The sequence below is a fragment of the Pundamilia nyererei genome, unplaced genomic scaffold (assembly GCF_000239375.1).
Source record: "Pundamilia nyererei isolate P.nyererei 1_Seehausen unplaced genomic scaffold, PunNye1.0 scaffold00082, whole genome shotgun sequence".
NCBI lineage: Eukaryota > Metazoa > Chordata > Actinopteri > Cichliformes > Cichlidae > Pundamilia > Pundamilia nyererei.
In genome coordinates this window covers 802,927-815,673 of record NW_005187483.1, presented here as the reverse complement: position 1 = coordinate 815,673, position 12,747 = coordinate 802,927, and the positions used below count along the sequence as shown (strand labels likewise).

The following is a 12,747-nucleotide window of genomic DNA, read 5'->3' as shown; positions in this document are numbered from 1 at the left end:
CTAAATATTGAATGTTGTGGTGCAGCACCCAGGACCGACAGCGCACAATGTGCTTTGAGGTAGCAGCCAAGAAAGGTGTAGTTTATGTCTATGGACAGTGAACATCTGTGTGCACACCTGTGTGAATCAGCGCGCTTGTATTCAAAAGGTTTCCCCATTGCAGGTTATTGTTAAATTTTCCACAACACTTGCAAATCTATCAGTCACACACATTTATACTCAGATGAATGCATCAGAGAGCAACTTGGGGTTAGTATCTTGCCAAAGGATATTTAACATACAGCCTGGAGCAGCCAGGGAACAAACTGTCTGATCAGTAGATGACCTGCTCTACCTCCTTAGTTACAGCCACTCCATGAGCTTGAGCTCAATTAATTTTAGTATTCATGACTCATTTACTTTACTTGTCATGTTCAACCAGAAAAATGCTAACAATAATGAAAGATTTATCACTCAGTGACATACACTGACACCCAAAGGGTACATGTGGTCCATAACTGTAGACCTGTAGGTGACCATAGCGTACACTACTATTTTCTGTCTGGAACTGATCCTCACTGAGGATGGATCAGTGTTCCTCGAAATAAATAAACTTTAACACGTTATTTAATCTCGGATTCTTGCAAAATGTTCGACGAGGACCAATTGAAAACCAAAATACAAGAGAGTTGAGACAGTAAGCGCACGGAAATAACCGTTAATCGAAGCAACGTTGCCCTCTAGTGGTTAAATATATTTACTGCGGGGGCTGTAAACACGGAAGTTCCTGTTTCCGTCCATTTCCTATACAAGATGCTCGTGCGTTTTGTCCCCTTTTATTGTGATGGTGGTGTAACACAGTCAGTAGTTTAAAAATGTGCACCAGAAGTGTTTGATAAAGAAAAAATAGGCGGTATGTTTTCATAACTCACAGCTGGAATATAAGCATGAGCTGCAGACATGACAGGATACCCTGAATTTTAAGCGTCTTTATCAGGTCTTAGACTCAGAGTTACAGCCACAGCTGTAAGTGAAATGACCTAAACTGACACCTCAGCTTAGTGAACCTTTCCTTCGTTTTCTCCCAGCATGCAATTCCCCCCTTTCTGTGTTTCACTTTCATTTTTCAATGATTTCTGCTGAAGCTGCGTGCAGGAGACGAAGCGGTAAGTTAGCAATTTTTTACATATAGCTCACATAATTTATAAAATAATGAGAATATAAGATGAGATGCTTTATGGCTTCTGAAAATCTGAGTCATTTTGATTGTAATGCATGATTATACAACGAAACCATTTGTGTGAAATCGAAAGTAATGCTTTTCCCGGTCCTTTGTCATGTGTTATAAAGTACCATGAGAAGCAGTAGTTTGTTTAACAGTCCAGCTATCCTGAGATGTTCGGTGTTTGCTGTGTGACACTACAAGTAAGCGGAGAGATATTGCATTTAGTTTTCTGTGTTTGTATTTCAGGTCCCGCCTCTGTTGTCACCATGTTAGTGGCTCCTCTCCTGCTGGTGCTGTTCGTTCCCTTTTCTCCCTCATCTGGAGCACAGTTACCAAATCAAGCCAAGGCCAAAGACCTCCCTATTGCCACCAATGGTCAGCCCTTCCCCTGGGACCGCATGAGACTTCCCACGACCGTCACTCCACTCCACTATGACCTGGCCATACACCCCAATCTGACCACCCTGGACTTCACTGGCGTTGTTCGCATTGAGCTTGATGTGCATGAAGACACCAACACTGTCATTCTCCATGCCAAGCAAATGCAGATATCCGATGTGTTCCTCTTGGCACCTGAAGGCATTAAGCGCCTTAAGGTGTTGGAGTATCCTCGCTTCCATCAGCTAGCCTTGTTGTCAGACTCGGTGCTCATCAAAGGTAGGAAGTATGAAGTTCATCTGGCATTTGCTGCCAACCTGTCTGACAGTTTCCATGGTTTCTACAAGGGAAGCTACCGCACCAGCAGCGGGGAGGTCAGGTAAGGCCACGAGGCATTTTGAATGTTCTCTGCGTTTATTTTACTAATAATACTAAATTTCTCTTTTGACAAATAACTAAAATAACTGAAGAACGTCAGAGAAAAAAATGAATGGCATCCTTGTTCACCTCCATTTTATTGGCTGTTATCGTATACTGAAGTAAAATCTTCCTTTTTGCAACAGAGAACAAAGAGTTTATTGTAAATGTAGTGCAACTTTGGAATTGGCTATAAAATGAGTGCAAGTAAAAGCTTAAAGTTCACCAAAAAAGATTATTTAGTGCTGAAAGCTCCTAATCACACCAGCTTTAATCCACTTTCACTTTGTGCTTAATTACATTTTCAGAGTCCTGGCGTCCACGCAGTTTGAAGCGACTTTTGCTCGTGGAGCCTTCCCCTGTTTTGACGAACCCGCCTTCAAAGCCAACTTCACCATACGAATTATTCGAGAGCCTCGCCACATAGCCATATCCAACATGCCAATGGTAAATGTAGACTGACCAGTCCCAGTTTACTTTAAGCATAAATGAGTAATTACCAGAAATATGGATTTATTAAAAAGAACAAAATAGCAACATGCTTATATACATACGATTATATATGCACATCTGCAATATTATGGACCTCTCCTTTCTTTTCTTAATTATTAAAACACACCTGCGTTTCTCAGGTTAAAACTGTGGAGTTGCCGGGTGGTTTGCTTGAGGATCACTTTGACACCACTGTGAAAATGAGCACCTACCTGGTTGCCTACATTGTGTCGGACTTCAAGTCTGTGAGCAAGACGACCCAGCATGGTGTCAAGGTGAGATGCACACCAGATGCTTCTTATTAAAAAGACTTTTTTTAGTCAGCAGTTTGACTAAAATATTTTGCATAGGTACTGTATACATCTACACGGTGTGAAGCATATCAGACGCTTCATCTAACGACTGTTGTACTAACTGAGAAAACTTGCTTGTTCTTTGTTCTTTACTGTGATTCCCTTCAGATTTCAATCTATGCTGTCCCTGAGAAGATCGACCAGACAGCCTTTGCACTGGATGCTGCTGTCAAGCTGCTGGACTTCTATGATGACTATTTTGACATTCCTTACCCACTTCCCAAACAGGGTCAGTGGAAATCACATTGTGTTTCCATGTTAAGAGACAGACACTGGTGTAGCAGTTGTTATTTTGTAACATATTACAACAGCAAGAAAAGACTTGATGAGTCATAAGTCTCTGTCTGCTTCTGATCCTTTACTCGCCTGTGTGGAAACTGTGCTTTGTGCACACACTCAGGATCACATGATACCTCATATTTCAACGCTTTGACAGGACAAATATGTAAATTTAGGTGTAGACTGCTCTGTAGATGTATCAGAGGAGAACGTAAGCCATACCTAGTCGAACCGTGAGGTGACATGACTGTACCACATTATTTGTGATTGTGTTACCTCTGCAGACCTGGCAGCTATTCCTGACTTCCAGTCAGGTGCGATGGAGAACTGGGGACTGACCACCTACAGAGAGACCGGCCTCCTCTTTGACCCTGAAAAGTCATCAGCTTCAGACAAGCTGGGCATCACCAAGGTCATCGCCCATGAACTTGCGCACCAGGTAGCTGCACTGATTCTGTTTGTTTTAAGTTAAAAGTAAAGCATTAGGGGATGGCTAGGCTGTGCAGACAACCCATGTGCTATAAGGCTAATCCAGAGGTCTGGGTTTGAATCAGTGCCGAGGCCATTTACTGCATGTCTTCACCTGGTCTTTCTCCCAGCTTTGTCTTTTCTCTTCAATGTTCTGTCACAATAAAGGCTTAAAATCTAAAAAATAAACTCATTCGTGTCAGAGTTCATCAGTCTGTACCAAGTTTTCCAAGTCAGAGCTTTACAAAGAAAATTTGCTTAAATTTATTGTCAGTATGATTGAGCGTAGCATGTGCAGTAGATACAGGTTTGTTTGACTTTTCAGTTGTTAGTACAGTATAACAACACTAAAGGTGAAAGAGCATGTTTAATGCTGTTCTTGCATGTTTTCCTACCTGTCCAGTGGTTTGGAAACCTGGTGACGATGGAGTGGTGGAATGACTTGTGGCTCAATGAAGGTTTCGCCAAGTTCATGGAGTTTATTTCTCTCGACATCACGTACCCAGAACTTCATGTGGTGAGACTTTGAAACTCTATTTAAAACTGACTGATCCCAGGTCCTATTGGAACATACAGATCAGTTAAAATGATTTACTAAAAACCAGAAGGACATTAAAGTCACAGTCTCATAGTTTTAGTAGTGTACATTAGCTGAACAACTCCTATGTTTTGCTGGATAAGGCTACAAAGATGTGCATAAACATGATTCCATCCTCTCATTCTTCCAGGATGATTTCTTCCTGGCAAAATGTTTTGAGGCTATGGAAGTAGACTCCCTCAGCTCTTCCCACCCAGTCTCCACCCCTGTGGAAAATCCCACACAGATCCAGGAGATGTTCGACGATGTGTCATATGACAAGGTTAACCTCGGCTGTTACATTCTGTTTCATGTTCCTGTACTTGTGTAGGATATTGAAACTAACAATCGTCTCAGTATTTCATCATCATGTAAAATCTGTTAATATTTGACATAAATTAGATATTCCCAAAGCTGAACCCACACTGTGCAGTTGAATCAAAACACTGAAGGACTTATCTACGTTTCATATTATTCCTTTTTTTAGAAGCATGTATGTATTTTGTTTTCAGGGTGCATGCATTCTGAATATGTTGCGGGACTTCCTCACTCCTGAGGCTTTTGAGATTGGCATCGTCCGATACCTGAAGCGCTACAGCTACCAAAACACTGTGAACAGCCACCTGTGGGAGAGCCTGACCAATGTGAGTGATGTGTGAGCGGTCTCTTTTTTAGAGGACTGATTTTTCATCAGTCATTTTTCTTCTTATGTAACTGTGAATGCTGAATGTGGCTCATCGTGATACGCGTCTCTGTTAAATGTGCTTCAGATCTGCAGCTCAGATGATCTGGATGAAGGTCGCCTGAAACACACAGAATTCTGCTCTAAACGCAAAACTCAGTCCGGAGCCTCGGTAAGTTGTCGTTTGATGCTTGGTAGCAAACTTGTTCAACAAAGCTCTCTGATTGTGAGCAGATTTTAGCAATTACAATAAACTCCTGTGACGTTGTTGTATTTTTACAACATTATGTTTGTCTGTATATACAGAAGTGGTACTCTGGTGATGAGCTAGACGTCAGGGCCATCATGGACACCTGGACTCTGCAGGAAGGCTTCCCACTGGTCACGGTGGAGGTCAGAGGTCGGGAAGTCAGGCTCAGTCAGGAGCGTTACTTGAAGACAGACGACCCCTCCCCGAGTGAAGGGTATGCTGTCAGGAGCGTTTTCTGTTACAATGCAAGTTTACAGCATTAAGCTATCTTCAGCCTGGAGCGTGCGGGAAGCAGGGTGCAATATTTAAACTGTAGTTTACTGAACAGTTCCTGTAACTGTGTAGCTGTCTTTGAAGCTTACAGTGAAAAATCATCACTTTCATTTCTCCAGCCAATAATAGTCTTATGTTTTTACCCCTCAGCTGTAAAAGGTTGATGGGGCGGTGTGGACAACTAAGTTTGTGAATGTGATAAATCGAGAACGAGGAGACGTTGGAGCTTCCAATTGATAACATAAGTGTATCTACTAAGAATATTGGACAACTTAATATCTCAGTGACCTCAACTTAAAGGTCAAAGGTCAGAGATCCAATTTTCCCAAAGTATTGTGAATGTGATAACTGAAGAATACAGTAGTGTAGGATTTTAAAATTGATACCATAGTTGCATCTACTAAAAATCTCGGATGAGTTCTATTCTCAGTGACCTTGATTTCAAGGTCAGTGACCTCTGACCTTGAACTCACGGTCAAGACTTGAACTTGACCTAAAAATGAAAGGTCAGAGGTCAGGTTTTCTGAAACTCTTGTGAGTGCAATAACTTGGCAATGTAGGATTTTGAAATTGATACCATAGGGGTGTCTGCTATGAGGCAGAGGGATCACCCTGGCGGTCTCCAGTATTTTTATTGTCATAATAAACAGTTTGACAGTTGCTTATCTTGATTTAATCATGATTAAACAAAGACATTACCTTTTAATTAATCATTATTTTGTGTGTCTAGATTCCTGTGGCAGATCCCGCTGACGTACAAGACCAGTGCCTCCAACACCGTCCACCGCTTTCTGCTTAAGACAAAGACTGGTGAGTACTTGATGACATTGAGCCTTGGTTTTCTTTTAAACGGCAATATTCATTTAAATTTCACGAGTCATCATCACTTGAAAGCTTCTCTTTACTCTTCTGTCTTGTTCAGATGTCCTGTTCCTGCCAGAAGAGGTAGACTGGGTGAAGTTCAACGTGGACATGAGTGGTTACTACATGGTTCATTATGCAGGCGAGGGGTGGAACTCTATTATCAAGCTGTTGCAACACAGTCACACAGCCCTGAGCGGTAATGACCGTGCCAACCTCATCCACAATGTCTTCCAGCTTGTCAGGTCTGTTTAAACATTGCATATTAACACCAAAATTAGCTGTCTATCCTTTGGTATCTAGTTTAAGTGAAGCAGTCTGATATATTGAGCTTTGCAGGAAAACAAAGTATTATACATTCCACATACATTGCTTTTTCCCTACTCTTTGTTCTAAAGCCAAGAATTTTGAAATATATCAGCTAAAACTATGTTTAGATCCAAGCACACAGTATGCTAGAAAGGAGAAAAGGGCAGCAGGATGTTTACCTGACATCTGTCTTGCAGTATAGAGAAGGTGAGGCTCGACACGGCTTTGGAGCTGTCGCTTTACCTGTCCAGAGAGACCAAGATCATGGCTGTGACTCAGGGCTTTGGAGAGCTTGTGCCGCTTTACAAACTGATGGAAAAGAGAGACATGAAGGTGCTGGAGAACCAGATGAAGGTTAGTTTGCTGGCACATTACTTGGCACATTATACCAACGTATGTGACTCAGTAGCACAGTGCGACCAAGCTCAACAAAGCACAGGCCCAATTAGGGAAAAAAAAGAATAACCTTTGCCTTTACAGTAGTTTAAGGTAAAACTATACATTCACCCATCTGAATTATTGACTTCAGGTGTTCCACGCATATCAACCACTGGACTGAAAAAGAATAAAAAGGCTTTGACTTTGCACATGTTTTATAAGCCGAGTGCCCCAGAGTGCAATATGATATGAAATATTATGATAAAATTTATTGTCCAGTCTGGGAAATTTGTCATGGACTCAGGTACTCAAGATAAGTTATCTTGAGTACCTGAGTCACGAAACAAAAGTACTGTCCCAAAATCAGTGTAATGAAAGATTCATTTTGTATATAATTTAGTTTATAATGTGAAATGTCTAAGAAGCAGGGTTCACACTATATATAATTTCAGTTTGTTAGAATTTTACAATGGATGTGAAAAGAGAAGGTTTACAAGATGGTAGTGATGTTGGGAGACAGTGATACTTATTAAAGAGACAGGAGGCGGAGATGAAGAATGGACCGTTTTAGAAATTTCACTTCTTAACTCAAGCAGTTTGGACACAAGGATAGAAAGGTAAGGCTGAGGTGGTTTGGACACGAGCAGAGACGGTATAGTGGATATGTTGGAGAGAAGATGCTGAAGCTGCCCTGCAGAAAGAAAGAGGAAGACCACAGAGAAGATTCATGGATATAGTTAAGCAGGACATGCAGAGGGTTGGTGTGACAGAGGAGGATGCTAGGGAACGCACGAGATGGAGGCAGATGGTCTGCTGTGCTAAACCTTAAAGGAAGCAGCTGATTTCTGTCTAGTCTTGTCTAATCCATACTCAGAAATACAGAAATGTGAAAAAGTGAGCAAAAACAAAGTCATGCTTTTGATTTATTAGTGACAAAATATCATATTTAATATCTGTTAAGAGCTATTTCGCTTCTTAATTCTTTTTATTTATGTCTCCACATTATTAAGATGAATTTGTAGTGATAATTTTCTATTTCAGAAATGACTAAAATAATTAATATTCTGTTAAAAAATTGAAGGTAAGGTAAGGATCAGGAAAACCCTGATACAAAGGTATCACTTTGCTAGTATACCCCTGAAGTCATTCGCTAGTCTTACTGCATACACTAAAAGCAGTGAATCTATGGTACCTTAAATGCATTTTCCTGTTATTTTCAACCATGTCCATTGTGATTATGCAATAAAACTCCAATTTAGAAAAACTGGTTAAAAAATGTATTTATTTTTTGGTTCAAACATCGTTCGAGGGGTGTCTGACGTTCCTCTTTGCAGGAAAACAAACATACAGCATGTGGATTGTAACTGTATACTCTCTAAGGAGGATTTAATGTCTCTTTTTGTTTTTTAGAGCTATATTGTAGATTTGTTCCAGGATTTGATTGACCAGCAGGAATGGAATGACTCCGGCTCCGTGTCTCAGCGAGTGTTGAGAAGTTACCTGCTGCTGTTTTCCTGTGTCAGGAACTATGCTCCCTGTGTGACCAAAGCCACCCAGCTCTTTAACCAGTGGAAGGACTCTGATGGCACCATGAGGTTTGGAGTCATAGTCAACAATAGCACAAGAAAATCTGATTTTACTCTGTATATACATCTGAACTGAAAGCCTCCTTGTTTTTGTTTTTTTAGCCTTCCTGTTGATATCACCATGGCTGTGTTTGTGATTGGAGCTCGAACACCAGAGGGCTGGGATTTCCTCTTTGAGAAGTACCGCCATTCGCTGCAAATGTCGGTCAAGAGCCGCATGAAGACTGCCATGGCTGTTAGCCCACTGCAGGACAAGCTCAAGTGGTGTGTAGATTATGGGAACTGGGACACATCAGTATTTTTTAGCTAAAGCTAAGGGGATATAATTACCCCTGCTCTCCCTTTACTGTTCCCTTTGTGTCTGCAGGATGATGGAGCAGAGCCTCATCGGTGAGATAATGAAGACTCAGGACCTCCCAGGCGTAGTCGTCTCTGTCAGCAAGAACCCCCATGGCTACCAACTGGCCTGGGACTTCCTCAGAGCCAACTGGCACACTATGATCAAGAAGTCAGTCAGCCCATCACACACATGTTTTATCATCCACAATACACCATCAGCCTTAAATCCTCAGTCTTGTCAGTTTTGAACATATTGATACTTTTGTTTAGCCAGGAGAGAGCACCGCCTTTGCCAAGAGTATTAAAATTGGTAGAATAGCCTATAGTATAAACTTTATTTGTATACAGAAAATGTTGTTTGTTTTTTATTTATATATTGATATGAAGTTATTCCCTAACAAAATAGGGAATTCTATCACTGGTTAAAAAAATTTGAACTTTGGTGTTTGTTTGCTTTGATGTCACAGGTTTGACCTTGGCTCCAGCACTATATCACACTTGGTAACTGGGGTAACTAACCAGTACTCTACTAGAGAGATGCTAGATGAGGTAAGTATGGCTGCATGTCTACATGGGTGTTCATTATTTCGATCAGAAGGCATGTCCGTATTTCGGATACCAAGAATATTGCCTGGATCTAAATATTAAGGACGCTGCATCTAGAATGTCGATCAAAGTCTTCCTCCTTTACACCGACTCAGGTACGAAGCTTCTTCGGCTCCCTGACAGAGGAGACGGGCTCAGAGATGAGGTGCATCCAGCAGGCCTACGAGACCATTGAGGATAACATCCGCTGGATGGACAAAAATCTTCCTCTTCTGCAGGCTTGGCTGGACAAGCGCAACCGACGAGTGTCTCATGAGGATTTATAGCTTCAGGAAGGTTAAAATAATGAATAGTGAATAATTACAAACAGAAACAAATCTGTGTAAACGCAAACCACAAAATAGATGAAGTTGATCACAATGACGGTTGTTTTTCAGCTCAAGTTTGTCTATAATAGCAGTTAGTCCTGACTTAAATTGGATTTTTTTTGTGTCAAAATCACTTTAAATCTCTACCCAGTCCCACAAGTTTACAAAAAATGGGCTTGCTTTGGGAAAGATTGTGGGTCATTATAAGTATTATTTAATACCCTGAAACTGACTGACCACACTAGTGAGTTTTTTAATTACACATGTTTAAACTACAGCCTAAAAAATTTTAAACAGGTGCATTTCAGATCCAAACAAAACTAATGAACCATTCTAAGAACGTCCTAAAAGTCAGCTCGCTCTCCAGTCCAGCTGCATTTAACCCTCTGTGCCCAGGTTTGCTTCAGTTTGCTTCAGCATCTCTCCCTCCCTCCCTCCTTCTCCCTCAATCTGCTGATGTGTGTTTGTGTTTTCCTCTCAGTTTCCAGCACACCTGCTTTCCAAAAAGTTTCACAATGAAGTTGATTTTAAAGTTTATATGGGCTAATGGGAGACTTTTTTTGCATGGAAACCAATCATACAGGAGTCCAACTAAATCACATGTGAGATCTGTGGCCTAACTCTTAAAGTGAGCACAGACAGTATGTGTAACCATTCATTCAACAGTGTAAGTGTGCCAGGGAATGTTACACAATGATCAAACCGGTCAAACCGTGCACAGGCATGGTGCAAAACAACATGTGAGCACACTAACATAACAGTCCTCAGTAAGGGGAAAAGCAGCCTTAGCATATAACATAATTATTAAATGAACCTATTTGTTGTTTGTAATAGTCTCCTTTTTTCTGAAGAAAAGAGCTTGTTTTTTTCCACAGAGATGTTTGTGTGTGCTGAGTATGTCTTTGTGCAAGTGTGTATGTTTAACTGTGAAGTTTAAATTCTGTTTTGGCTGTATGAAGTCACAGTTGTTGCTTTTTAACAGTAAATGTTGAATTCTGCTTCAGTGCGAAGCAGCATAAAGATTATACGATGTGATATAAATAGTGCAAAAGAAATGCACTGAATGTCTGACTTAAGTTTTTTTGATGAAAAAAAAAACTAAAAATGTGGGCACGTCTGCGAGTGAATGCTGCAAAACCAATGAAACAGACAATGTAGTGCGCTGCGCTTAATATATTTTTACAGTTTATTGGTTGTCGTTAAAAGATTAGATTACACTTCTGTACGTTTATATTTTTCCACAGTTTGGGTAAATTTTAATACTGAGGAGCTAAACATGGATTCCAGCGGCGCTGGTGTGTGTTTTGGTACAGTTTATTTAAATGAGTAAGCTCGGCAAGACAAAAAGCACTGTAAGAAAAAATGTTTTATGTGTGTGTGTGTTTTGTTTTCTTTTTGGTTTATTGAACAGAGTAGCATATTTCCATTTTTATGCTCCTGTTACTAAAACCGTTGTTGAAAATGTAAAGATGTGTGTTGGTTTGATTAAACGTTGGACAAACAAAGTTTTTCTTTTGAACTATAATGCATTTTTTCTAACAGCATAGTGTTCTAATTATATTAGTAGTTTGATAAGGGTTATATGTTCAGTCCCTGTGAGTTTTATGGATATAACCTTTGTATCTCCTCATCCCTCTGATCAGCAGGTGTTCTTCCAGTTTGGGAGTGTTTCCTGTTGAATTTTGGGCTTTCTTCTCAGACACACACCAAAAAGATTTTATAAATTAGGATCAGCGGTGTATTAATCCTGCCTATAATAACAGCTAATATTGCTGCTCTGAAAGACTCACACAACAGTGAGTCTTTATAGAAGTGTAAAATAAATGGTTGGAATAAACCTTTTAACAAGACTCGTCATGACACAACACCTGAATGCATAGTGAAGGAAAAATCTGATGTTATTAAGCTAAGTGTGTCCAGATTAATTACAAATTGTTACATATTTTAATATACCTTAAAATGACGACTAATGAATCATCAGATTTAACTTCTCTTGCCCAGAGGTGACAGGAAACACGATACTATTATAAAAATGTTTTATTCCACTACTTTCCTTACTTTCATTTTTTCTTAGGCAGTAAATTTCAGCTAAGACCTTGTAGATAAACGTGTCTCTTTCTCTTTTAAACTTCTAATGCTGCCATAAATTCTTTGGAGGGACCTTTAGCACATACTAATAAAAGATACTGATCAACTGACAAAACAGAAATTCATAGAAGTCTGCTTATAACAGGGGTAGGCAACCTTTCTGATGACGAGTGCCATTTAAAATTTCCACAGAAGTCAGTGTGCCATATGATTGCATTAGCAATAAATCTAATAACGCTCTATATTAGGAGTCGGCAACCCTGGGCACGCGAAGGGTTAAGTGATGGCACGACCATAGCTGGACTGGCCATCGGGCATACCTGGCATTTGGTCGGTGGCCAATGATTTTTTTTGTTTTTTGTAATGGTATATAATGAAAGTGGTGGATTGGCCAGATGCTGGTCGGTGTGTAAAAAGCTAACTCAGTTTTTTGGTGGTGGCTTTGGCGAAGCTTCCACAGATTCATTAACATTAATAAGTGGTGGATGCCAGCAGGCGGATGAGAGAAAGGGAGGCAAGAGGAGAGACCCGAGGCAGCCGCCGGTCCGAGTGTCAGGTGAACTGAACTTCAGGTAAGAAGTTATGACCTGCAGTCTACCTGGGTCAGATATAAACCAACTTTAGGTGCAGTTTATTTTCGTTGTGCTGACTTTTTACAGTCAGTTACAATAACTGTACTGTGTGCTAGCTAGCATGACAGAGAATCTATACAGCTGGGTGGGTGCTATGAAGTTACTGATAGTGAACTTTATTTTATTCATAAGGTTACTTAGTAGAGTTGCCAACCATCCGGTAAAAAGACTGAATCGTCCCGGACTTCAGCTACAATGAAAAAGACATAAAGCTGGAGCTGCACAGCTGCCTCTTCTTCTCTCATTCTCTCCCCTCTCTCTCCTGTT

At 40.5% G+C, this 12,747-nt stretch overlaps 1 protein-coding gene across 1 annotated transcript; it reads left to right on the top strand.

Moving 5' to 3' along the window:
• The first annotated feature begins 787 nt into the window (after nucleotides 1-787).
• erap1b (endoplasmic reticulum aminopeptidase 1b) lies at nucleotides 788-11,282 on the top strand. Its single transcript, XM_013912180.1, has 19 exons — nucleotides 788-1,145; nucleotides 1,451-1,961; nucleotides 2,308-2,446; nucleotides 2,632-2,766; nucleotides 2,953-3,073; nucleotides 3,408-3,562; nucleotides 3,995-4,108; nucleotides 4,320-4,451; nucleotides 4,681-4,812; nucleotides 4,939-5,022; nucleotides 5,157-5,314; nucleotides 6,104-6,183; nucleotides 6,296-6,479; nucleotides 6,741-6,897; nucleotides 8,332-8,516; nucleotides 8,610-8,771; nucleotides 8,875-9,015; nucleotides 9,314-9,395; nucleotides 9,548-11,282. Exons 1-19 carry the CDS (start codon nucleotides 1,109-1,111, stop codon nucleotides 9,716-9,718), a joined length of 2,880 nt encoding a protein of 959 aa, XP_013767634.1. The 5' UTR covers nucleotides 788-1,108; the 3' UTR covers nucleotides 9,719-11,282.
• The last annotated feature ends 1,465 nt before the right edge of the window (nucleotides 11,283-12,747 follow it).